The 25,856-nt window shown below is 39.8% G+C and overlaps 1 protein-coding gene across 8 annotated transcripts in view; it reads left to right on the top strand.

The window, feature by feature from the left end:
• immp2l (inner mitochondrial membrane peptidase subunit 2) overlaps positions 1 to 25,856 on the top strand; it is a 660,141-nt gene that overhangs the window by 369,210 nt on the left and 265,075 nt on the right. For 2 of the 8 annotated variants that reach the window (XM_041215707.1, XM_041215712.1), the window contains exon 5: positions 21,584 to 21,816. The exons of the other annotated variants lie outside the window; for them this stretch is intronic. In XM_041215707.1, coding sequence (XP_041071641.1) covers positions 21,584 to 21,811 — 228 coding nt within the window. In that variant the 3' untranslated portion in view covers positions 21,812 to 21,816. Of the gene's footprint in view, positions 1 to 21,583; positions 21,817 to 25,856 lie in introns of those variants that run through there. 8 annotated transcript variants of the gene reach the window in all.

The following is a 25,856-nucleotide window of genomic DNA, read 5'->3' as shown; positions in this document are numbered from 1 at the left end:
TGAAAGATGACAATCAAAACGTCTGCCATTTCCATGGTCACCTCCTGGGATGTAAGTTATCAGACCCTGGGGATTTATTGGCTTTTAGTCCCATTATTTTCTTCAGAACTTTGTTTTAGTAATACTTACTTCCTTCAGTTCCTCCTTCTCACTCGACCCTTGGTTCCCTTGTATTTCTGGGGAGTTATTTGTGTCTTCCTCCATGAAGACAGAACTAAAATAGTTGTATAATTGCTCTGCCATTTCCTTATTCTCTATTATAAATTCTCCTGTTTTAGACTGCTAGGGACCTACACTTGTCTTCACTAATCTTTTTCTTTTTACATACTTATAGAAGCTTTTACACTCCACTTTTATGTTCCTTGCAAGTTTACTCTCATATTCTATTTTTCACCTCTTGATCAACGTTTTGGCCTCCTTCCCTCTATCATCAAATTCCAATTGAAGCATTCTAATACAGCCCAAAGTAGCACCCCAGTGCAGACAAAATCAGCACCGTAGATGGCTTGCTGTCTGAATCTAGCTTTTGAAAACCTGTTTAAGCCAGTTAACTAATTTACTAGTTGCATCTGCAAATAGAGCCTGTATAACCCCTGTTTTAAAGCTGAACTAAAACTCACCTCCTCCCAACCCAAAGAGCAACTTTTCGTTAGACTTTAGAAAGAAACTAACCCCTAAAAGTCCTTCTCTCAAAAAACTCCAACTGGTGCACTCTAATGCAGCCCACAAAGCTAGACCAGCATTCATGCAGGCAAGTGGAGAGTATTCCATCCAAGTGTGGTGTAACTAAGATTTTATATAAGTTTAACACAACTTCTGTATTTTGCAATGAATCCCTCTAGAAATGAGCCCATGTTGCTTGTTTTTTTTAAATGACCTTATTAACCTGCATCAATACTTTTAGTGGTGTGCGCATCTATACCCCAGATTCCTGTGCTCCTGTACTCTACTTAGACTCTCCCTTCCCAAGGAATATATGACCTTATTCTTCCTGCCAAATTATGCCACCTCACACTTTTCAATATTAAAATTCATTTGCGAATTGAATATAGTTTATTATTGTCCTCCTGTATTTTGTCCTCTTCTGATATGCAAAAATCTTCTAACCTAAAGGAATGGTTCCTGAGTCAAGAAAACTCTGGAAGATTTTAGTTTGGACACCTACAATGTTCTCAACTACATCCATTAAAACCTTGGGATGGAAACCATCTGGTCTTGTGGACTTGTCACTCTTTGGTGCCATTATTTTCTTAATTACTGTTATTTTGTTTAGATTAATTTTAGTGAGTATTTGTCATTCAATACTATTCAATATTAGACTCCTTGGGCTTTCTGGCATGTTGAACTCCTTCTCTTCTGTAAATACCAATGCAAAGTAATTATGCAGCATTTCCTCCATTCCCTTGACAATATCATTGTCATCAATTTTCAAGGGGCCCATATTGCTCCCGACCTCCTCTTTTTCCAAATATAATTCACGGGATGTGGGTATCACTGGCCACATAGAAACTAGAACTATTCAGTATTCCAGGCTAGCGTTTATTACCCATCCATAATTAGAATCATACAATGGTTACAGCACAGAGGGTACTCATTTAGCCCAGTGTGTCCATGCTGTTGCTGTATAAAAGCTATTCAGCTAGTCCCACTCCCCTGCCTTTTCATCGTAGTTTTGCAAATTTTCCTATTTAGATAATTATCCAATTCCCTTTTGAAAGCTTTGGTTGAACTCCCCAGAACCATTCTTAGAAATCTTCTCTGTACTCTCACTAATACCTTTACATTCTTCCCAAAGTGTGATAGCCAGAATTGGACACAATACTCCAGTTGAGGCTGAACTGATATTTTATAAAGGTTCATCACAACGTCTTTACTTTTTACTCTATGCCTCCATTTATAAAGCCCAGGACCCTGTATGCCTTATTAATCACTTTCTCAGTCTGCTCTGCCACCTTCGAGGATTTGTGCACATATACCACCGGCTTGCTCTGCTTCTGCACCCCCTTTAGAATTGTATCCTTTATATTGCAATCAAAGTTTATCACTTCACATTTCTCTACATTAAATTTCATCTGCCATATGCCCACCCATTCTACCAGCCTGTCTATGTGCTGTTGAAGTATGTCACTTTCGTCCTCACAATTCACAACACTTACAAGTTTTGTGTCATCTTGAAATTTTGAAATTGTGCCCTGCACACCCACCCCAGGTCATTAATATAGATCAAGAAAAACAGTGGTCCCAGTACCGACCCCTGAGAACTCAATTATTTATCTTCCTCCGTTCTGAAAAACAACCATTTCACTACTACTGTCTTTTTCCTGTCATTCAGGTAACTTTGTATCCATAACAAAAACAGAATTACCTGGAAAAACTCAGCAGGTCTGGCAGCATCGGCGGAGAAGAAAAGAGTTGACGTTTCGAGTCCTCATGACCCTTCAACAGAATTGAGTAAAATTAGGAGAGTAAAATTAACAGATGTCGAAGGGTCATGAGGACTCGAAACGTCAACTCTTTTCTTCTCCGCCGATGCTGCCAGACCTGCTGAGTTTTTCCAGGTTTTTGTTTTTGAATTTCCAGCATCCGCAGTTTTTTGTTTTTAACTTTGTACCCATGCTGTTACTATCCCTTTTATTCCATGGGTTTCAATTTTGCTGAAACGCCTTTTGGAAGTCCACGTATTATCACATCAATTGCATTAACCTGATCTACCCTCTTTGTTACTTCATCAAATTAGCCTAACATGATTTGCCCTTAATAAATTGCTGTTGACTTTCATTAAGTAATACACATTTGTCCAAGTGAATGTTAATTTTGTCCCAGCTGATCGCTTCTAAATGCTTTCCCACCACCAAGGTAACATTGCAACTCTCCAGCCCTCTAGCACCACCTTTGTATCTAAAGAGAGTTGAAAGATTATGGCCAGTGTCTCCACAAATTCCAGCCTTACTCATCTCAGTGTCTTTGAATTTGTTTTCACCTCATCGAAATTGGCCCTCCCCTAATTATTTTTACCCTGGATTAATTGTTGTCCATTCCCATAGCTAACCTAAACCTTATGATCACTGCCCCCTAAATTTTCAGTTAATGACACTTGATCCACTTATCCCACCTCATTTCCTGGAACTAGATCCTACAATGTCTCCTTCCTCATTGGACTGGAAACATACTGTTGCAGAAAACTCTCCATAAAAGTAAGACACTTGGAGCACATATAGGAATGACTGATGCCATTAAATTTCGGTATCTGTGGGAAATGAATTTGTAACACATGGGTGGAACTTTACGTTCCTGTTGTGGTGAGGCAAGGCCATAAATTGTATTGAGCCATTGAAAAGTCCATTGACTTCAGCGGGACTGTAAAATGCTGCCGGCGTTAAATTTCTCCCATGTACTTTAGCACAATAGGGCAAATAGATGTGTGTGTGTTGGGGTTGGGGTGGAGGGGGGTGGTGGTGGGGGTGGTGGGGTGCGGGGAGGGAATACACCTTGAATCCCAGGGAGGAGGTTAATGGATTAAATGACTTCAAACCTGCTTAAAAGCAAAGCAGGAAACTGTTGGATAATATAAAATCAGCAACTCAATAGAAGGATATTGGAGAAAGAGCCTCATTTGCTATTTTTATTGACTTTTCATCAACCCACTGACGTGGTCATTAACATGTTATCTAACAGTCTACTACTAGTTTCATATAATTCAATCCATTAATTTCCTCCCTGTGATTGACCTGTTTTTTGTTTGATTTTCCTTCCGTTCCTTTTTTTCTACAATCCTACTTGTCTACCTTTCAGTTTTCAATTCTGAAGAAGTGTTTGACCTGAAACATGTTTTTCTCTCTGTATATGCACACATAGTGCCTGTTGCATATTTCTGCATGTTCTGTTTTGAATTGGGGATGTTCTTTGCTTGATCTTAGCTACTCAGAGGATAAACTTGCTGAGCCTTTGGGAAAACCTGGGAACCATTTTTCATTAATGTGTCATGTTTTGTTGAGTAACATGGCTTGTTTTATAATATAAGTTAACCAAGATGATTTCATTGCATCGCATGGGTCACATTAATTCATTGAAGCAGTTTGGGTTCAGCATCAGACTGCAAGTACTTTGTGAAATTAAAACAAATGTGGATTTTATTTTGTTGTCAAACAATCTCTGTGTGAAAGCAATTATTCTCCTTATCAGTAGGCACATATGACAGCTTTATCAAAATTCTGAAGTGATTTTATTTGGACAGCAAGTAAATTGAGTAAAATGTCAACATTTGCTAATGATACCAAACTTGGACTAGTGGCAAACAGTAAGGATGATACACATCAACAGCAACGGGGCATGGATATGGTAGTGGAATGGGCAGACAAGTGGCAAATGGAAATTAATACGAAGAAGTGTGAGGTGATACGTTTTGGCAGAATAGTTAGGGAGAGGCAATATAAACTGAATGGCACAATTCCAAAGAGTGTGCAGGGACAGAGAGACTTGGGGGTGCATGTGCATAGATCTTTGAAGGTGGCAGGATATGCTGAGAGAGTGGTTAGCAAGGCATAAGGGATTTTGGGAGACCGAAAGCAGGCTGTGGCTGCTGCTGGATGTTGACGTGTGCTGGTTTTGAAGAGAGAGTGAAAAAAAACACAACAGTGACATAACAGGAAAGCCACAGATCATTTGGGTGATGAATAACTGCTCTAAGTGTTAGTGTGTAAATAGCTGCAAATTAGAAGAATGTAAAATTCTCTTTGTTTTTAAATTAGCTCTCAAGAGGTACCTTACAAGTGGTAATGTTTATTAGTATTACTAAGGTTTAAATTAATAACAAAAGTGGTTGGTGTGTGGAGGCATTAATTTTTTAAAAATGGAAAAGTAATTAAATAATGAGTTAATTAAAACACAATAAAGATGGTTGGGCAGGTGATGTGTTGCAGCTGTAGTATGTGGTTTGAGATGGACACCATTGTGATCTATAGCAACCATATCTGCAGTAAGTATCTGGGTCTTGAGGAACTTCGGCCCAGAGTTGATGAGTTGGAGGCTGAGCTAGGAACGCTGCGAAGCATTGGGGTTTGGGGGGGAGGTGCAGTGGGACAAAGTTACCAAGACACGGTTCCAGGAGGTCAGTGGTCAGGGACAAGAGGTGTGACTGTAAGGGAGGCAAATATGAGGATTGAGGAGATAGAAGTGGTAGAAGCCCTTGCAATTGTTCCAACAGGTTCAAGGTTCTTGCAGCTTGTATGGATCATAGCAGGAGCTGCAGAGTGGATGAGTGAACCGACCATGGCACCGTGGTGCAGGAAGCCATTCAAGTAGTATATAGGAACACAGTGGTAGTAGGGAGAGTATTGTCAGGAGAATGGACACAGCATTTTACAGCCATGAGGATGAGTCCAGAAGGCTGTGTTGCCTGCCTCGTATCAGGGTTTGGAACATCTGGTCGGGGCTGGAGAGAAACTTGCAATGGGAGGGTGAGGATCCAATTGTCTTGGGCCATATGAGCACCACCAACATTGATAGCACTAGGAGAGAGGTTCTGCTTTGGGATTATGAGCAGCTAGGGGCTAAATTAAAAAGCAGAACCACAAAGCTAATAATCTCTGGATTACTATCAGAGCCACAAGCAAATTAGCGTAGGCTAAATAAAATTAGAGAGTTAAGTGCATGGCTCAAAGACTGATATGGGAGAAATGGATTTCGATTCATGAGGGACTGGTACCGGTACTGAGGAAAGTAGGAGCTGTATCGTTGGGGCGGTCTTCATCTGAACTGTGCTGAGACTGATGTTCTAGTGAGTCATAGTCTAGGGCAGAAGAGAAGGCTTTAAACTAAATAGTAGATGTGAGGGATCAAGTGATGGCAGATGTGGAAAATTGAAGATGAAGGACAAGGCAATAGCTCAGAGTAGCTAGGTGAGTAATGATAGCCAGAGTGTGGCAAATAGGGGCAGAGCATGCAAACTTAAGACTGCACCAGCAAATAAGAACAGGGTTTTCAAAAGTGATAAAAAGACAGAATTAAAGGCTCTGTATCTGAATGCATGCAGCATTCATAACAATGGATGACTTGTTAGCACTAATAGAAATAAGTATGTATGACCTGATCACCATTACAGAGATGTGTTTGCAAGATGGCTATGACTGGGATCTGAGTATTTAAGGATATTTGAAATTTCGGGAAGACAGGAAGCTCGGAAGAGGTGGTGGAGATGCCCTTTTAATTAATGGTGACATTAGTTCGGTAGTGAGAGATTATCTTAGTTCAATAGATCACAATGTAGAATCAGTTTAGGTAGAGATAAGAAATAGCAAAGGTAAGACTCACTTGTGGGAGAAGTTTATGCCCTCTAACAGTAGCTACTCTGTAGGACAGAATATACAGGAAGAAATAATGAAGGCTTCTAAGAAAGGAACTGCAATAATTATGAGTGATTTTAATATTCATATAGATTGGATGAATAAGATTAGAAAAGCTTACCTGGAAGATGAGGTCTTAGAGTGTATTCAGGACAGTATCTTAGAGCAGTACACTCTTGTGTCAGCCAGGGACCTGATAATGTGCAATGTGACAGGATTAATTAATGACCTCAAAGCAAAGGAGCTTCTGGGGAACAGTAATCATAACATGATAGAATTTCACATTCAGTTTGAGGGTGAGAAGTGTGGGTCTGACTAGTGTTTTAAACTTAAATAAAGGAAATTACAAGGATATGAAGATAGGGTTGGCTAAAGTGAACTGTGAAATTTGATTAAAAGATAGGACAACAGAGAAACAGTAGCAATATTTAAGGAGATATTTCATAACACTCAGCAAAGATACATTCCAGTGAGATAGAAAGATCCTAAGAGAAGGATGTGCCATCCATGGCTAACTAAGGAAGTTAAGGATAATATCAAATTGAAAAACAGTGAGTACAGTATTGCAAAGATTAGTGCTAGGTCAGAAGATTGGACAGATTTTAAAACCCAAAAAAAGAATTGCAAAATAAAAGGGAGAAATAGGGGAATGAGATAAAGCTGGCTAGAAATATAAAAATAGATACAGGAACAAAGGGGACAGATAGCCAGTCCCAAGCTAAGGGAAAGCCTAAAAAAATCCAGGGGAGTGGAAGAGGGGAAAGTCCAAAGATGATCTTCTAGTCAAAGGAAGGACAGGAACCTGGACCTGGAAAAATGTCCCGTTAATGAAGTGAGGAATGAGGGGCAGAGAGAAAGACTCCAAGATTCAGATTTAAAGAGACAAAAGCTGTAGAAAGCAGATTTAAAATGAGAACAGCTAGCAAGAGGCAAGAAGGCCCAAAGAGACAACTGAAGGTCTGTAACCCTTTGCTATGGGCATGTGAAGCAGTGGTGTACTGTCAATGCTGAGTTGGTGAGAAATGTGCATGGAAGACAGCTTGAATGCAAGTGATCACGCAGGTAAGAGGAACATTAGAAGAAAAGTTTTAAAACCTGGAGGTGAACCCTTATGGAAGGCTCCTGAGAGAAAGCGTTGGTTTGGGAGAAAATTCCAAAGTGAGTTCTTGGAGAGCAGAAATTGGAACCCTCGTGTGAAAGACAGAGCTCAGTGAAACTGGTTGGCTCACGGTGTGACAAGCGTCTGTGGGGGAGGGGGAAGGGGGGTGGGGGATAGTTGAGGAGAGATCCATAGCATCTGGTTGAAGTGACATCTGTCACTTGGTTTTAGAGTGTGGTGTATCTGACCACAGTTTGCTATAGGTTTACATGGACTGTGTATTTACTATGAACATTAAGCATAAGATAGCTTTTGTAACTTGTGTTATCCTTACAAATCTGTATATATCTGTCAAGGTTTAGTTGTGGGTGAAGGAATCTTGTAATATAATTCATCTATTCTTGTTGAATAATTTTTTTTGTTAAAAGTTCATCAGCTGACTTCGGTGTCTCTGCTCAGTAGTCACTCTCCACATATCTAAACAAACACATAAAAGTTAGGATCTATCAAGCTGAGTTCCACCCTGGGATCAGGCTTGTCTAGTGGTAACTTCAGCTGGGGAGTGGAACACTGGCTATTTAAAATTTTTTTTTTAAATGGACAAAGGCTTTACACTGACTGAAGCCTGGCTAGCTATGGCTCACACAAGAGGAATTGCTAGCCTTCAGAAAACAACAAGGATCTTCTTGTCTCTAAAGAGGCACTAATTCCCCCTGTGACTGCAGAAATCAAATTCCAAGGATATGCACAAAGACCCTTTACATTTCTAAGAAAGAGCTCTGGCCAACGGAGGTGATGGCTGGGATTTTCTGTGCCCTTCGGCATCAGGCATGTTCAGTCGCTTGACCGGACAATATGGCATGATCGTTTTCACTACACTGCGAAAGCAGTTTGCAATCGTCTGCTCAGCCCGCCAATGGGCTACTATCAGACATCAGGAACATAATTTTCATACATCAGCTTATCATTATAAGGCCAGCCCACCGGACTCATCACACCCGCCCACTGGATCGTCCAATCGTGTCAGCGGGAAAACACGCCCGCGGTTTCATAGCAGCACATAAGCGACATGCACCTGGTGGGCTGCACTTCACTCAGGACTTTAAGGTTTGCTTGCCCACCTTGCTTTGGTCAGCATTCGCAGTCATCAGTGCCGAGCTGCATAGACAGCACCACATCATTTTTAGGGTGGCTCACGGATAGTTCGCTACCTACCAGATCAGCCATGTGTGGGTGGCTTTTCAATGGCTGCAGGACAAGGTCTTACTTGGGGAAGGGGCAGAAGTGGCCTCAGGCAAGGGAAGAGGCTGCAAGACGAGAGCTGCACTGGGGAGGGAAGGTACCCCAGCGTGTGTGCGGGGGCACATGTTGATCTGTGCAAGTGGCCTCAAGATGATGAGGGCTGAGGAGGCATGTGAGGGTATGTGTGTGAAAATGGATGGTGATATCCCTTGAGTTGGCAGTGGGTGAGATGCCAGTGAATGAGTGATGGGCTTGAGTGTGTGAGTTTAGAGTGATGAGATAGTTGCCATACCCTGGTTGCACAGATGAGTTCATTCATCCTCTATCAGCATTTTGATGGCCAACCTCTTCAGTGCAACATTGGCACTGACTGCCACTGCCATTGCCTACCAAACCGGAGTGGTAATGTAACTGGCCCTCCTGCAGCCAGAGCGAGGGTAGAGGACATCACAGCGGGCCTCAACTGCCTCCAAAAGGTGCTCGGGGGCTGCAGTCTTCTTGCCTTCCGGGGCCATGCCTTATTTGTTGCTGTCCTGGGCTAGAAGCACTGAGCACAGCTGTACTTTAAATGTGGCACCTGGCATGATGAAGCAGTGAGGTGATAACGTGACAAGCGAATGAGAGCCCGCCCGCCATGTTTCCTGGGGATGCATAAGTAATACGACAGGTTTGGGATGATATGGTGTGAAAACCCGCCATCACAGACGGCGGGTAAAACGTTTGCACTTAGTGCAAATCACCCCAAGCTGCCAGAACCTGTAATATTGCCTTGTGGAGCTGAATCCAGGCAGTCTGCCATCTTCCATCAGCAGAGCAGCAACGGAACCAGAACCTGGTTGAGGTTTTAAATTGCCTAGCCCTCATCTACACTGTTTTCTTTTGGTATGTCTCAACCTCTGTACCAGTGCTTAATGCAAATCTCATTCATCTCTACGTGGTTCTCTGATTATGCAAGTCAGCGTTGCCAGGATCACCCTGCATTAGTTTCAGTTGGCTAATTTCTCTGAAGGAATACACCACTGGACTTTTGATTCTGGACTCACATGAAACAATAATTCTTATTTTGTCTGTGGCCTTTGCCCTGTACCTCTTTCTTTCCTTTATCTCTCTTTTATTATGTGGATGTACCGGGGGCTATCTTACGAACCCCCTTCTCATGTTTTTGAGTGTGTTTAAAATAAATTAACCTTCTGATTTTACCGTATCTTGAGTTTGTTGTGGGGTTATTAATAGAGGATTGGATCCCCCAAAAACTAATACGCCACCACTTATAAAGAGGGAAATCAAAAATCAAAAACCTTTCTGTTTACGGATGAGTGGCGGGAAGAGAAATCAGGGCTGTTTGAAATTAAACCCCCTCCTGTCAGTAACATGTGCCAGAGGGATCAGTGCTTGAGCCTCAACTATTTACAATCTACGTCAATGACTTGGCTGAAGGGACTGAATGTATGGTAGCTAAATTTGCAAATGACACTAAGATAGGTAGAAAAGTAATTTGTCAAGAGGAGGTAAAGAGTCTAGATAAGTTAATTGAGTGGATAAAAATTTTGCAGATGGAGTATAATGTGGGAAAATGTGAAGAATAGAAAAGCAATATGTTATTTAAATGGAGAGTGATTGCAGAACTCTGAGATACAGAGGGATCTGAGTGTCGTGGTGCATGAATCACAAAATGTTTGTATGCAGGTACAGCAAGTGATTGAGAAGGCAAATGGAATGTTGTTGTTTATTGCAAGGGGAATGGAATATAAGAGTAGGGAAGATTTGCTACGGCTGTACAGGACCTTGGCGAGACCACATCTGGAGCATGTGTACTGTTTTGCTCTCCTTACTTAAGGAGCAATATAATTGCATTAGAAGTAGTTCAGAAAGGGTTCACTTGACTGATTTCTAGTTGAAGGACTTACCTTATAAGGAAATGTTGAACTGGCTGGGCCTAAACACATTGGAGTTCAGAAGAATGAGAAGTGATCTTGTTGAAACATAAAATACCCTGAGGGAACTTGACAGGGTGGATGCTGGGTGGATGTTTCCCTCTATGGGAGAGACTAGAACTAGGAGACACAGTTTAAAAATAAGAGGTCTCCCATGCTGATGAGAATTTTTTTCTCTCAGAGGCTCATTAGCCTGTGGAATTCACTTCCTTGGAGATCAGTGGAGGCTGGGTCATTGAATATATTCAAGTCTGAGTAGGATTGATTTTTGATTGATAAGGAAGTCAAGTGTTTTGGGGAACAGACAGGAGAGTGGAGCTGAGGCCAAACACAGATCCCCTGTGAACTTATCAAATGGACTACTGAATGGCCTAGTCCTGCTCCTAATTTGTATATCCTTATGTTCATAAATAGAGGTATTGAGTTCAAAAGTGGGAAATTACGCTGAATTTTTATAAAGCTCTGGTTAGGCCACAACTAGAGTATTGTGTGCAGTTCAGGCCACCACACTTTAGGAATGATGTGAGGGCACTGAATAGGATTGTTATGGAATCCATGGTTTCAAAACTTGTATATTTTGAGACATTGAAAAGGGAAAATGAAGAGGGAAACTGACCCTCCCAGTTGTTGAGGAAACTAAGACTTCAAATGAGAATTGGAAACCAAAACTTCTGGTTGAAATTATGTAAAAGGAGACAAAGCCATCAGGGTTCAGTAGAAGTTCATGAGTTCAGTAGTGTCGAACAGGTAAGCTGAAGAAGACAGAGGCTAGATCCAGAAGCTGAGAATAAGCAAGTACACAGTTTTGGAGCTGTTTCTGTTACTTGAAGCTAACATTGGTCGATGTACACCATCAAACCGAGTTGAGGATGTTCTACAGATGTGCAATTTTTGGTTAAGATTGTACTTGTGGAACTTGAGTAGATTGCGCATTGCTGTTGGCTAAGGGATCAGGTTAATCCTAAAAGAAGAGGAGCTGGAATTCTTTGTGAGGAACCCAGAATTTTGAAGGATTTTGTGACTGAGATTGATGAAGTAGATGCTGGATTGACTGCTGAGTCACTGCGTAAGATCTGCCAATTCATGTGTAATTTATGGTTTTTGACTGCAACTTGCCTGTCAATTCATGTTTAACTTAGATTGATTTCTGAGTTTTAGGGTATGGGGGTTGGCTAAGATAGTATTTAAAGGTTGCTTTGTTTGACTCTTGGATAGTAAAAAATTCATTTGTTAAAACGCTGGAATCTTGTGGCTTCATTCTTTCAGTCAAGAACTGGGATTTCAGATTTCTTTTAAAAAAATAGTTACTGGTCTCAACCAAGATCATAACAGGGTGCAGAGGAGATCTACCAGAATGGTTCCAGGGATGAGGGCTTTTATCTACAAGGTTAGATTGGAGATATCTTCTTGGAACAAAGTGGATTGAGGAAAGATTTGATAGAGGTGTACAAAATTATGATAGGTCTGGATAAGGAAGAGAAGGAAAAGCTTTTCCCTTTAGCTGATTGTAGAAGGGCTATGGAGCACATATTTAAGATTTTGGGCAAGAAGTGCAGGGGTGATGCTAGGAAGAACCTTTTATGCGGCAGGTGGTAATGACCTGGAATTTGCTGTCCATGAGGGTCCTGGAAGCGGAGATGATCAATAATTTCAACAGGAAATGGGTGGACACTTGAAGGAAATAAACTTGCAGGGCTATAGGAAGAGAATGGGAGTGACTAGATTGCTTTCTGGAGAGCTGGCATGGATGTGATGGGCCAAGTGGACTACTTCTGTGTTATAAATGACTATATTTTGAAAATATGAGTTCAGTACAGATTATGTAAGCTTTGTGATATGCTTGTGTAGGATTACAGTTTTCCAGATTGCATTTTTTTAGACTTATATTTAGTTTGCTCTCTGCAAGATTTTGTCTGTCCTGTAATGCATTGGTATAGAGATGATGGTGCTCAAATTCAGTCCTCTGGCTTATCTTGAATATAAGGTTTTCCATTGATCTATATGCAGATAATCTTTGCACAACAAAGGATCTTGCAAGTAAATGCACAATCCCCAGGATCAACACATGACTGTTCCATCCTTAGCTATGTGCCTCTCTGGGTGCGATACTTGAATGAACAACTGGGCCCAGATGCCTGAGAGATTTAGGCTGTTGTCTGAAACCATGGCTCACAATTCGGTGACAGAATTCATATAAGCCAGGAGAAGATAGGATATTTGGATATACAAAACTGTGTCGTCCAGCATAGAGCTAACCATTGGAGTCCTCAAGCAGTGATTTGCGATTCCCCTGCACGAGGGTGGGGTGCGGTGTTTTGGAGGATGAGTCAGCCTTAGAGTGCAGAATGACTGCAACATGCTGCATTATCTCACCATCAAAAAGGGCCTTCACTTTGAGCTGAATGAAAAATACATTCAAAGCATGACCATGGAAGATGAAAGATTCCACCTGCCTGAACCAGATGATGAAATCATATTAGCGTGGGTGTTTCGGGATAACCTGGTTCTTAATGACTTCACTTGAAAGAAAACAGACCATTGCCAAGATGATAAACTCATACACCAGACATTTGACTGATGCCATAGACCATAACCACAAATGATGCATCATAAAATCATCAGATTTTATAGCACAGAATAAGCAGGATTCATTATATCAATTCAATGAAAAACCATAGTAGTTATTAATATGTACGATTGATGAAAACTCATCAATGACAGAGAATTGGTGGACCTGGCTTTTATAGTGTATTGTGCTTCCAGAGATTAGCCAATTATTTGTTTAGATTCTGCCTGTGGAGTGAGTTTTGAAGTATTTGGTTGAAGCTAGACCCTCTATAAATTAGCTTTTTCATGTTATGTTGTACCTAGTTTCCTCATCACCGTGATTGAAGAGCAACCTGTAGAAACAGAATGAATTTGTTTCTAATTTAGAGTAAGCTGCCCGTGTGGCCATAGGTATTGATACAAATGATAGATTAGCAATTATAAATAAAACAACCTTTACTTTTGATTAAGCAACCTCTGTAAAACACAGCTGTGATTACCATTTAAAGTCGTGTTTGGCTTTGTGGCCTACAAATACAATATTATTCACTTAGATTAAATGTTCACCTGATTTCTGTAAGCAAATTAGTTCAATCTGAAAGCAATCTTTTAACTGGAAAGTGAAAACAATAACAACTTTATTTGGTGTTTTTTACATAACAAAACTTCCCGAGGCACGTCACAGGAGAATGATAAAGGAGCATTTGACACTGAGCTACATAAGGAGATATTGAGGCAGATGACAAAAAACTTGGTGAATGAGATAGCTTTTAAGAAGCGTTTTAAAGGAAAGAAGAAAGATCGAGAGGAGCAGAGTTTTGGGGAGGGAATGCCATTAAGAAAACTTAAATTTCTAGGAATAAAAAACTGCAAGTGGCGTCTCAATCACATCCTTTCACAAGAAAAAGGCATAAAAGGGGCTATAAGAATTCAAAAGTAAAGAAAGTGATTTTTAGTTAAAATTTTCCCCTCCTCCCATGCCTCTGAAGCACTTGGCTCAGATTATTCCAGTTATACCAGTGTGCCAGCCTGATATTTAGGAAAAATGTACTAGTTTTTTTTGGCATAACAGTTGTTATCTGCTACTTGTCTTAATATACAACTTGCAATCACTGCTCAGAGCAGTCAACGTTAAGTTAACTAAGATCTGGCTGAATACATATAAATTATTACTGGTAAAATATAAAGCATTAATTGATTTGGTTTCTAAGGGCTTCTTATAATAACAAATAAAACAAACTTAATTGTTTTTATTACTCTCAAAGATTCTTGATTCAGCTGCCAGCTTGCATTTCTTCCAGCGATATTTGATTCTTAACTTGTGTAGCAGTGAGTGCCTACCTTTATTATCAAAGTTGCTTTGAATTGCTTCTTAAGATTGTTGCAGCTGTGTTTTTGCACTCTTTTGTTCTTTACCCATTAACCCATAGATGAGTAGAAGTCCTAATGTTCTCTAGTGTTTGCCAATTTGATGATATTTTAATTTAAGCGCAATTCATTATCAATTATCTAATAAATCAATCAGAATGGATTGCAACAAATATGGTGGATTTCTTGAATTTAATTAGAGTCGGAAACGATTATAACACTAATTATATAGCAAAAACATATGGCCATGACAAGAAGCTAGTATCAGTCCAGGTTGGACAGGACAGCAAGTATGCACAAATAGCTCTTCTTTTTCTTCCTTTTCCTCTTCTTCTCGATGCCTTACACCTTCACAACTTCTCAAGCTATCCAAGAATGTTAGATCAAAGTCAGCATTGACTTACCCTTAGGAATTTCTCTGCACTGTCTACTGCCATAGCTTCCTTCAAAAACTCATCCTTTATACCTTTTTGCAGAATAGACCTGCATGTGATATTGACAGGACTTAATTGTCCTGTATAAGTTCTTCTTACAATAAAAGTGCCCAATGGTGCATTGAGTTCTTTGTTTAAACCATGGGATAGAAGCCCATCATTATGTTATTTTCCACTTTTTGGGGGTCTACATAGCCATAACACACAGTTTCTGTCCTTGACCAATTATAATTTTATATACTCTTCCCTTATCTCATCCTGTGCTGCTTCCCATGGTCAACCTCATAACTCCCTTAAAACATCCCATTTCTGGCCTCCAAACTAACTTTCAGAAGCCTCATTGTTCGTTCCAATCCGTTATCAGTTGTTTATACTCAGCTACTTATAGAGGAAAATTTTCCCCCTGTCAGAGACATTGTGTGAGGGCGGGCAGGGTCGTGTACGAACTCGATTGGCGCCCCTGATCAGGTCCATGCCTCTATTTTACATGGGCAAGCCAATTAAGGCCTGCCCAGCGTGACGCGCGCCTGGAAGCGCTGAGCGCTTCCTGTGGGGGTGGAAATGGGATTCCCTGAGTTGAGTCCTGCGCTCTTTCGCACAGGTGCCTTGGGGAGATTAGTTTAAGTTATAAAAAGCTAAATAAGGAAAAGAAAAAATTTAAAGACTTGCCCCCTCATGTGACAGTGTCACATGAGCTGGAACATGTCAATGAATTTTTATAAACATTTTAATTCAATTTATAAGCACTCCATGAAACCTCATCCTGCCCATGGATGAGGTTCCATGAAAAATGCAAAGGCTGCCTGGGCTCTTTTCCCACCCGCCAACCTTAAGGTTAGACAGGCAGCTCATTTATTGCTTTAATTAGTTTTTAAATGGCCTTAATAGGCCTTTGACAGTTTGGCAGGCATGCAGCCAACACGGCTGCGCGCCCGCTGAACTGAAAATCTAAATGTCGCGTGATGACGTCAGGATGCATGCCCGATGTCACCCCGTGTCATTTTATGCCTCGGTGAGCGGGGGCGGGGCCGAAAATTCTGGCCATAAGGCTGTTCGTAATGGTTATCCAGCCTAATTTCTTGTCAGACTATTGAACAATGGATGATTCACTAAATTAACTTCTATTCTACTTCCACGCACTAATTAACTTTCTCATTTCAGCAACCATTTTAATTAGGCAAGGTTAGTGGGAAAATCTAGCTTTGTAGTATGCTTGCTTGTTTTTAGTATCCAGTTACTCTCCCACTATTGCAGAGGTCTCACCTGGCCATGACCCCTTTCCAGCTTAGCTACCATTACCTAAGAATCATCATTCCACTGGCTTCGCTTCTAGAGGAAGTAAACCTCAGACAGTTTCCAGTAAATGAAATTTACAGCACCAACCTAATCCTTTATTTCAAGTTGGTTATATATATATATACTAGACAATTTGCTAATTTCTAAAACTAGACAATTTGTACTTTCCAGGACCAACTATTTTTTTTCAAATTGTCCATTTTGACAGCTACCTTGAAACAATCATCAAAGGAATTAAGATTCAAAGTCTCTTGACATCTTTTACATTCACCTGAGCGGCAAGGTAAAGAATGGCTTTATGGTAGTGTCATGACAGAAAAAAAATGTGTGCAAAGCTGCAAAAAACATGCAGTACTCAAAAGGTTAATATATATGACCTCAAAAGGAATAAATTGATCTTACACTCAAATATTAACTCATGAAAGCAACAATATTTTTGACTTAGTTTTAAAAATAAACTCATGAAATCACATTTTTTGCCTTAATATTGGATTGTGACAGAGCAGTAAGACAAGCCCACTGACAAATGGAACATGTCTGTATTTGTAGCACTATACATTTTGAAGACTCTGACATTACATTACTTTCCCTATTTTGCCAGCAGCTATTGAAATGCTTGACAGGTTAAAATAAGCATTGGTAAATTTATTTTCTTCTCTTCAACAGGCCATTATGATTTTTAAATGTCACTGAAAATATAGTTATCTGCTGCTTTTAAGATCATTATCTGTTTAATGTTTTGTTTGAATGTAGTTTCCTTAATGAATGTTGACAGGAAAGAATAAATACGAGAACATATAGATCAAGATGAGTAGTGGAGGAATGCAGTTGATTAAAAGAGAAAAGTGATAAGGACACGGTACTATATGAAAACATAGTTTAATGTGAATATTGTCATTTTAAGCTATTTCAGAGTCTAGAATTTTATTATATTTGTACAACCTTAGCTTGTAAGCCAAAATAAATTGCATTATTTAACAATATCTAAAAAAGCATTTGAGTTGCTGTATTAAGATTTTATTTTGTATATTTTGTGTCAGTGTTAACCACTATAATTTGGGTATGGCAATTTAATCAAAAATTGCAATGGAAAAACTACATAAATTCTGTACTTGGCCAACTTCATTTATTTATGCTGAGTCAAATAATTGTGCTCGATCTTTAAATGTCAGCAGAACTTGTACTCCTCTAACTGCAGTAAAGTTCCTCGGAAACAGTCATTTGAGTTTTTGTTTGCAAATGCATATTCCTCACTGTCTAAATCCTTTTGCAAGATCTCTTCAGTCAGTTGGAAATAGGATATTAAAACCAATATCTAGAAAAAGTAACACACAAAAGAAGTCCCACAGCCTATCACAGTATACAATAAACCCTATTTATACAATCTGGTTGAATTACAGTTTAAATTTAGAGCTGTTTCATCTTCACAACTTAATTTAGCTTGTTATTTGAAGCTAAATTATTCAAAATGTTCTTTTAATAATGCTGACATTAAAAGAGACAAAAGATTGAATAAAACTGCCCAGTGAGCTCCACCTGCATAAAGGAGTAGAATAACAATGAATAAGAAAGTTATAATTACAAAGGACGCCTCAGGGTTCAGTTGACATTGATAAACTATTTGACCTTTTCTCTTGCAGTTAATGACATCTGAACCTCTTGATGCTATGACTTGATTAAAAATAGGTATTTGTGTCACAAAATAATGACCTTTTACTGGGCTACTTCTGCATGATGTTATTAAAATTCTAATGAATTTTGGAATTACCATTTAGATTCTCATTAAATCCTATGAGATACAAGAATTTGAGAATCAAATATTTCTTCATTAAAATTTACAGTGTCTTCCCAAGTTTATTGCTGCCATTTCACACAAACAAATTAGTAATGCTCTGCCAAGAATGAATAGACTTCCAATAGGATAAACACTATGGTCTAGAGAGATAGCAAATTCTGGAATAAATTTCTCACACATTTACAATATAAAGTGATTGCTTAATGTTTTAAGTATGTACACAACTCAACATATTTGCTTTAAGCGCCCAGGCTATCAAGACCTAGAAATTGCATTGTTCCCTATCTCCAATGAAGATGATATGTATGCTACCTCTGGCCACTGCTCATTCAGCACATTCGTAGATAATTCCTTAAGACATTATGTACACTTCTGAATCTGACTTTCGTTCTTGACTATAAAATGGTAGTGGTCAGGAGATTAGCTTATTTATGTCTAGATTTTAAGCGGCACTGTGCTCACAAAACATACTCCTTAGGTCATTTTTCCTCTAACCATAGACACATGGCAACATTGTACCTGGTTGTCCATTGGACTGACAGTGATATTTTGATCAGGTCATAGCTTGGGATGCAAGTTGGTATTTCTTCACTTAGGAGATCTTGTATGCTTCACTCATCCTATGTGCGTGACATATATGACCACATTTAACTTTGCTGCAAGTTCATTATCACAGGCCTTTGCCCTATCAGGAAAGAGTCTGTTAATTATTAATAGATTCAGGAATTTATCTTACCTTTTGACTACATATGCCAAGCCAAGACAGCTGGAGGAGAGGCTGGTAGCTACAGCAGGTAGTCATTGACACCTTGTATGCCTGTTTCATTTCCCCAGGTAAACTACTAGATTTTACTAATGGTATCTTCACCTCCTTTGAATTGCTTAGAATTCTCTGCCAGGTTTAGTGTTATATGTTTATCCAGCAAAGGATAGATATTCCTTCATGTTATTGCTGATTAAACCAAGGCTCCACCTGCCCTCTCAGGCGGACGTAAAGGATGTGACAACACTATTCCAAGAAAAACAGGATAGCCCTCCTTGGAGCCCTGACCATCAATTATCCCACAATCAACATCACTGAAACAGATTATCTGGTCAATTGCCTGTTATGGTTTGTGGGGTCATGCTTTTGTGAATTGTCTGCTGCAGTTTCAACATGGCAATGCTGATCATGCTTGAAAACTATTTCATTGTCTGTGGGATGCTTTGGGACGTCCTGAAGTGCTGAAAGGCACTATATAAATGCAAGTTCTTTTTGTAACTAACTGGCCACATGTAGACTGCCTATTAACCAAAGTAGCTATCCAATGTAAGGCTGCTGTCAGTGCATAGGCTGTACTTGGTGGCGAAAATCCTAGCTGCGTGCAAAATAAGGGCCTGTGTATTGCCATCCAATGGTAGTACAATGTCTCCAAACATCCATACATGCCGAACAATTATGGAAATTATTTTGAAACAAGTCACATATCTTACCTGCGATGTTATGGCAAAAATGATGTACAGCTCTTTTGCCTGTTCACCCTCAAACTTTCTCTCCCGTCAAAATAGTTTGCTAATCATTTCTCATGAGGCAATGTACCTTTCATGCAATGATGGAAAACAAAATCAAAAATATTGTTTGCTTTAACAAATAAAGCACAAACCTATGATAATACAGGTCTATTTTATTGGTACTTTAAACGAACACATGAATTTGGAACAGGGGTAGGCCACTCAGTTCCTTGAGCCTGTTCTGCTATTCAATAAGATCATGGCTGATCTGAATGTAACCTCAACCCCACATTCCTGCCTACCCCGATAACCTTTCACCCCCTTGTTAATCAAGAATCTATCTAGCTCTGCCTTAAAAATATTCAAAGACTCTGCTTCCACTGCCTTTTGAGGGAGAGTTCCAAAAACTCACAACCCTCTGAGAGAAAAAAATTCTCCTCATCTCTGTCTTAATTGAGTGAACCCAAGTTCTAGATTCTCCCACAAGAGGAAACATCCTCTCCACATCCACCTTGTCAAAGCCTCTCCGGATCTTAAAGGTTTCAATTAAATTGCCTCTTACTTCTAGATCCCAGTGGATACAAGCCTAACCTGTCCAGCCTTTCCTCATAAAACAACCCACTCATTTCTGGTATTAGTCTAGTAAACCTCCTCTGAACTGCTCCTATTAGTTTAGCTTATGATTAGCATAACATACAAAAGAAAGAACCCATTTTTGTTCAATTGCTTTAACTGGCAACATTAAATATTTAAATATTCCTTGCAACATTTGTCATTTAACAAAAACATGATTAAAATAATTTTGATGAGTAATATCTATTTTTGAATAATTGAGGAATTGATGTCACCATGTTTTATAGTCTTAAGATAACTGAACACAAGAAATTAGCTAGTGAACTAAATGAGCTAAACGTATTTACAATTAGCCAAGCTCTCTAATCCCAAATTATAATATAGACATGAAAATTGTAAGTACTTTGCTCTTTTTGAATAAAAATCGCCAAAGTGTAATAATAAAATTGAGTTTGTACTCTGTTAAAAAAGGAGGGTTCACTGAGGAGAAACTCCTCAGCTTTTGGATCCAGGCATTGGTTGCCTAGCAAGCAATACATTTGTGTAGTATGCATTTCTCCTGTCAGAGTTTCCTCTTTAGTCTGTTATATGTGCATACCTACAAGGTACAAAAAACCTTATCATTGTCACACTAATTAGCAATGCCAGCATAATCTCAGGGTGCTTGTACTGGCCTACATGTTTGTCTGGTTATGTAACCCAAAGCTTCACAGAGTATACAGTACGTTGATTAAACCAACAAAAGTGGCTGTATGATCCTATAATGAATTTAAGATGCTAGCACAGTATCTTTCCAGTTCACAACTCTGCCTGAAAACATGAGCACCCTTTATTACAGTACAATGTACTGTTCGTTGTATCATGTGTCAGAAAATGGCCCACAAAAACTCCAATAAGTTATTTCATGGTTGAGGTTCTCATCCATGAAATATTATGAAGATTGGAACTATAACAGTAATATAACTGGAATCTCCACACCTGCAGTTAAATTTTTTCTCCTGGTTAATGATGCCATTCAGTGAATAGAATCCTCACATGTCGTGCTGACATAATCAGAAAGACTGTGCAGTCTGTAAATGTTCATCTAGTAAATGTGGTTTCAAAGCATTTAATATTTCATGCAATTTTTGAAACGTCACTCATCATACAAGCAATGTGAAATGTTCAACCAAGAAATAGGATTCTTATTCAATGATTGAAGAGCCTCCACATAAATTACTTGAGAATTATTGGGTCCTTTTCAGTCATTAAATAGAAACAGTATTTCATGGCTAAACATTTGGTATATTCAATGAATATGTAGATAAATCAATCAGAAGTAATTGGATTGAACATTAGAAGGAAAGAGGAAAAAATAGCCATTCAATGGGTGTAACCAGCCTATCAGCTTGTTCATGTTCAGGACTTTCTCTTCCTCCATTCTGTCCATTTTGATCTTCTTTTCTCATTTTTCCCCTCCTTAGGTGTTGACTCTTTCCTGGGATATGATTCCAAGACTGCTGTTTGTTTGGTGCTACCTCATACATATTGCCATTATTCTTGCCAGAGTCTTGAGGGTGACTGTTAGAGGGCTACTTATCATTGTAGAGGAGCCTGTTTCTGTCCTCATCCAAATCAACACATATACATTGCCACCAAAGCCTGTGTGTCATAATTTGAAGCAAGAGCCCAGGATGGTTTGCCCTCTGTAATCCAGGGTGTTGACGCCAATTGCAGCAGCCATACAGCCATTTTAGCTGTAGTGCAGCTAATGATGATCAGATAAAAGCTCACATCTTTCTAGCCTTATGGCTCAGCTATTCATTGGCTCAGTACACTGAACCAACAGTAGATCCAATCTATTTTTTAAAAAGAATGCTCAGCCAGTCCTTCATGCACCATCTATTCATATGATCACAGCTCTAAGTGCAAAGTTGTTAGACCAGATGAGAAAGGAGATAATATGGATTGCAGCCTACAGCGGTACCATGCTGGATTATTTTTATGGATATACTGATTCTATCGATAAACTCCAAAACTGTACTAGCAACCAACTGTTCTAAGTAAAGTCTTGACATGTCTGAATATGCCTTGTTCTTTAATCAGTGTTCACTGGTTTCACTAAATAGATTGGAATGTTCATTATAACAGTAATAACTGACGTCTCATGGGAATGGTGTGAACAGCAATCTGTTGGTGAAGCAACATATTGTAATCTCCTTAATAAATTAAAGATAGTGCAAATTTTCCTGATCTTTGATTGGGTATCTGATTCCAAGTTACATCTCTACTACACTGCATTTTGCACTGACAAATGATGCCGTAATGATTAGTAACTAAATACATACAGTACTGTAATCTGATATGTAGGATTCTCGATCCTCAATATTTCTTCACAAATCTAGGAGGCCTAAGAGCTGTGTTCAACTGATGAAAAGATCTCCCCAATGGTGAAATACTGTATTTCATAATAAATGCTGTTCTGAAAGTAGTCCACTGATTGATCCTCTTGTAGAAGTATAAATGCTAGTTCAAGCGTTACATAAAGAATTGATGGCTGGTAATTTGACTGACCTTGCTGGCTATTCATTGGTCCTTAGGCTGTTTTTTAAAAGATGTTGACCAACACCGAAAGCATTCAGTGATTAAAATTTCATATGACAGAAAACCCAGGTTTCTGCAAAGTAGCTTTGATTTATGGATTACTACAACCGGTTGGAGATTTGGCAACTACAAAGCTACTTATTACTAACTGCCACTTTACATTTCCATACAATGTACTAAACGCCTTACATTTGTGAATATTGTCTTTCAACCATTTAAGCTAGGATGTCAGCCGAGTTAACCCAAGGGACTTGAAAGAAAAATGTCATGTGAAAGGTGCAATGATTCAATCATTTCAATCGCTGAGTGATGGTTATCTGACCTCCATAAGGTTAAAAATAGATTTTAAGAGTTGTCTACAGCAGCTCTCATTTGGATATTTAAGATGCTGGAATACAGAATGTAACTTAAAACAGCTGAAGACACTTGATAAGAAAAGGAGTGTATTTGATTAGAATATGAAGTGTACCTTATGGCACTTCAGCACACTTTTGGGTAAATGTGCTGAACTGGGGATTGGGTTTCATTTCTTCTCGTACAAACACTCAAGAAGCTTGACATTGTCCAGGACAAAGCAGCCCACTTGATTGGCACCACATCCACAAACGTTCACTCCCTCCACTGCCGACGCACAGTAGCAGCAGTGTGTACCAGGTACAAGATTGACTACAGGAATTCACCAGGCTACTTTGACAGCACCTTCCAAACCCACGACCACTACCATCTAGAAGGACAAGGGCAGTAGATGGAAGGGAACACCATCACCTGGAAGTTCCCCTCCAAATCACTCACCATCCTGACTTGGAAATATATTACCGTTCCTTCACTGTCGCTGGGTCAAAATCCAGGAATCTCCTTCCTAACAGCACTGTGGGTGTACCTACACCACAGGGGCTGCAGCAGTTCAAGAAGGCAGCTCATCATGACCTTCTCAAGAGCAACTAGGGATGGGCAATAAATGCTGGCCCAGCTAGCGAAGCCCACATGCCATGAATGAATTTTTAAAAATACATATTCTTCCTTAGCAAGAAATTAAATATTTAATTTGTCCGCCAGTGACACTATGAAATAATCGACAGTCTGTTGCAGTAATCGAACTAATGGGTCCTTGCCTCACTCTGAAGCTACAGTTTATCATTAAAAGCACAGTGTTCAGTACCATTCGCAAGTTCTCAGTTACTGAAGCAGTCAGTGCCCACAGGCAGCAAGACCTGGACAACATTCAAGCTTGGGCTGATAAGTGGCAAGTAACATCTGTGTCACACAAATGCCAGTTAATGAACATTTCCAGCAACAGACAATCTAATGATCTCCCCTTGACACTCAACAACATTACCATCTCTGAATCCCCCACCGTCAGTACCCTGGAGATTACCATCGACCAGAAACTTAATTGACGTAGCCATATAAATTCTGTGTTTCCAAGAGCAGATCAGAGGCTGGAAATTCTGCAGTAAGGAACTCACCTCCTGACTCCCCAAAGCTTGTCCAGCATCTAAAAGACACAAATTAGAAGCATGATTGATATTCTCCACTTGTCTTGAGGGCAGCTCCAATCACACTGAAGAAGCTCGACACCATCCAGGGCAAAGCAACATACTTGACCAGTACCCATGCACCCCATTAAACATTTAATCATCCACTACCCACGCACAATGGCAGTAGCCTGTGTGATCTACATACAGGATAAATTGCAGCAACTCGCCAAGGCTCCTTCAAAAGCATCTTCCAAATCTATGACCTCTATCACTAAAAAGAAGGGCAGCAGACACACTGGAACACCACCACCTGCACGTTCCCCTCCAAGCTACACTTCATCATGATTTGGAACCAAATCACTGTTCCTTCACTGTCGCTGGGCCAAAATCCTGGAACTCTCTTCCTAACAGCACGGTGGATGTATATACGCAACATGGACTGCTACAGTCAAGAAGGATCATCACTGCCTTCTCAAGAGCAAATAGGGAAGAGCAACAAATGCGAGCCCTTGCCAGTGGTGCTCACTTCCTATGAGCAAATGAAAAACACCCCTCTGTTTTAATTTATCCTGCTGTATGTTTCTGTACCAACTGTTTCTCATAGTAGTGACCAATGAGACCGGGTTTTACATTCTCAATAGTCCAAATAGCTGCCACAGAAAGGGATGTACTATTGTGTTTGCTGGGCTGCTTTTGACCTCAGATCCCAGAGTTAAAAGTAAGCATTAGAACATAATGCTCTAGTCCCTGTAACTGTGTCACACTGAAATTGCAATGGAGGAGCAGGTCATTTGGCCCAAATAGTCTGTTTTTGTTAGTCCTTCATATGAGCCAAACTCTAATCTCATGTGCACCCTCTGTTCCCATGCCCCTTTATTCCCCTTTTCTTTGCCTATCTAACCTATTTTTACAGATAAACATGCAAAAAAAGACCAGCAGAAAAAGACTAGCTGGTACATCAAGTCTGTCCTATTCAGTCATGTTGTAAATAAACAATTGAACCTCAATGCTCCCAGCCTCCCAGCAACTATCTAATATGCTGGGAGGGGTAAAAATTGGGGAGGCGATGGCGTAATGGCAATCTCACTGGACTAATAATCCAGAGTGGGCATGGGTTCAAATCCCACCATGGTGGCTTGTGGAATTTAAATTCAATTAATAAATCTGGAATTAAAAAGCTAGCCTGATGGTGACCATGAACCATTGTCAATTGTCGTAAAAACCCATCTGGTTCACTAATGTCCTTGAGGGATGGAAATTTGCTGTCCTTACCTGGTCTGGCCTAGATGTGATTTCTGACCCACATCAATGTGGTTGATTCTTAAATGCCATCTGAAATGGCCTAGCAAGCCATTCAGTTGTATCAAAAAGAAATGAAACCAGATGGACCACCCGGCATTGACCTAAGCATTGCAAACAACAACAACACACCCAGCCCTGTCAACCCTGCAAAAGCCTCCTTACTAACATCTGGGGCTCGTATCAAAAATGGGAGAGTTGTCTCACAGATTAGTCAAGCAGCAGTTTGACATTGTCTGTAATGTATGATTCCATGAGTATGACTATGTCCTCCTAGACACTACCATCACTATCCCTGGGTAGGCCCTGTCCCATCAACAGGACAGACCCACCAGAGGTGGCAGCAGAGTGGTATACAGTCAGGAAGGAGTTGCCC

This window comes from Carcharodon carcharias, chromosome 21 (genome assembly GCF_017639515.1).
Source record: "Carcharodon carcharias isolate sCarCar2 chromosome 21, sCarCar2.pri, whole genome shotgun sequence".
NCBI classification, from domain to species: domain Eukaryota; kingdom Metazoa; phylum Chordata; class Chondrichthyes; order Lamniformes; family Lamnidae; genus Carcharodon; species Carcharodon carcharias.
Note: the sequence above shows the minus strand (reverse complement) of the source record. Positions and strands in the feature narration are given on the sequence as shown.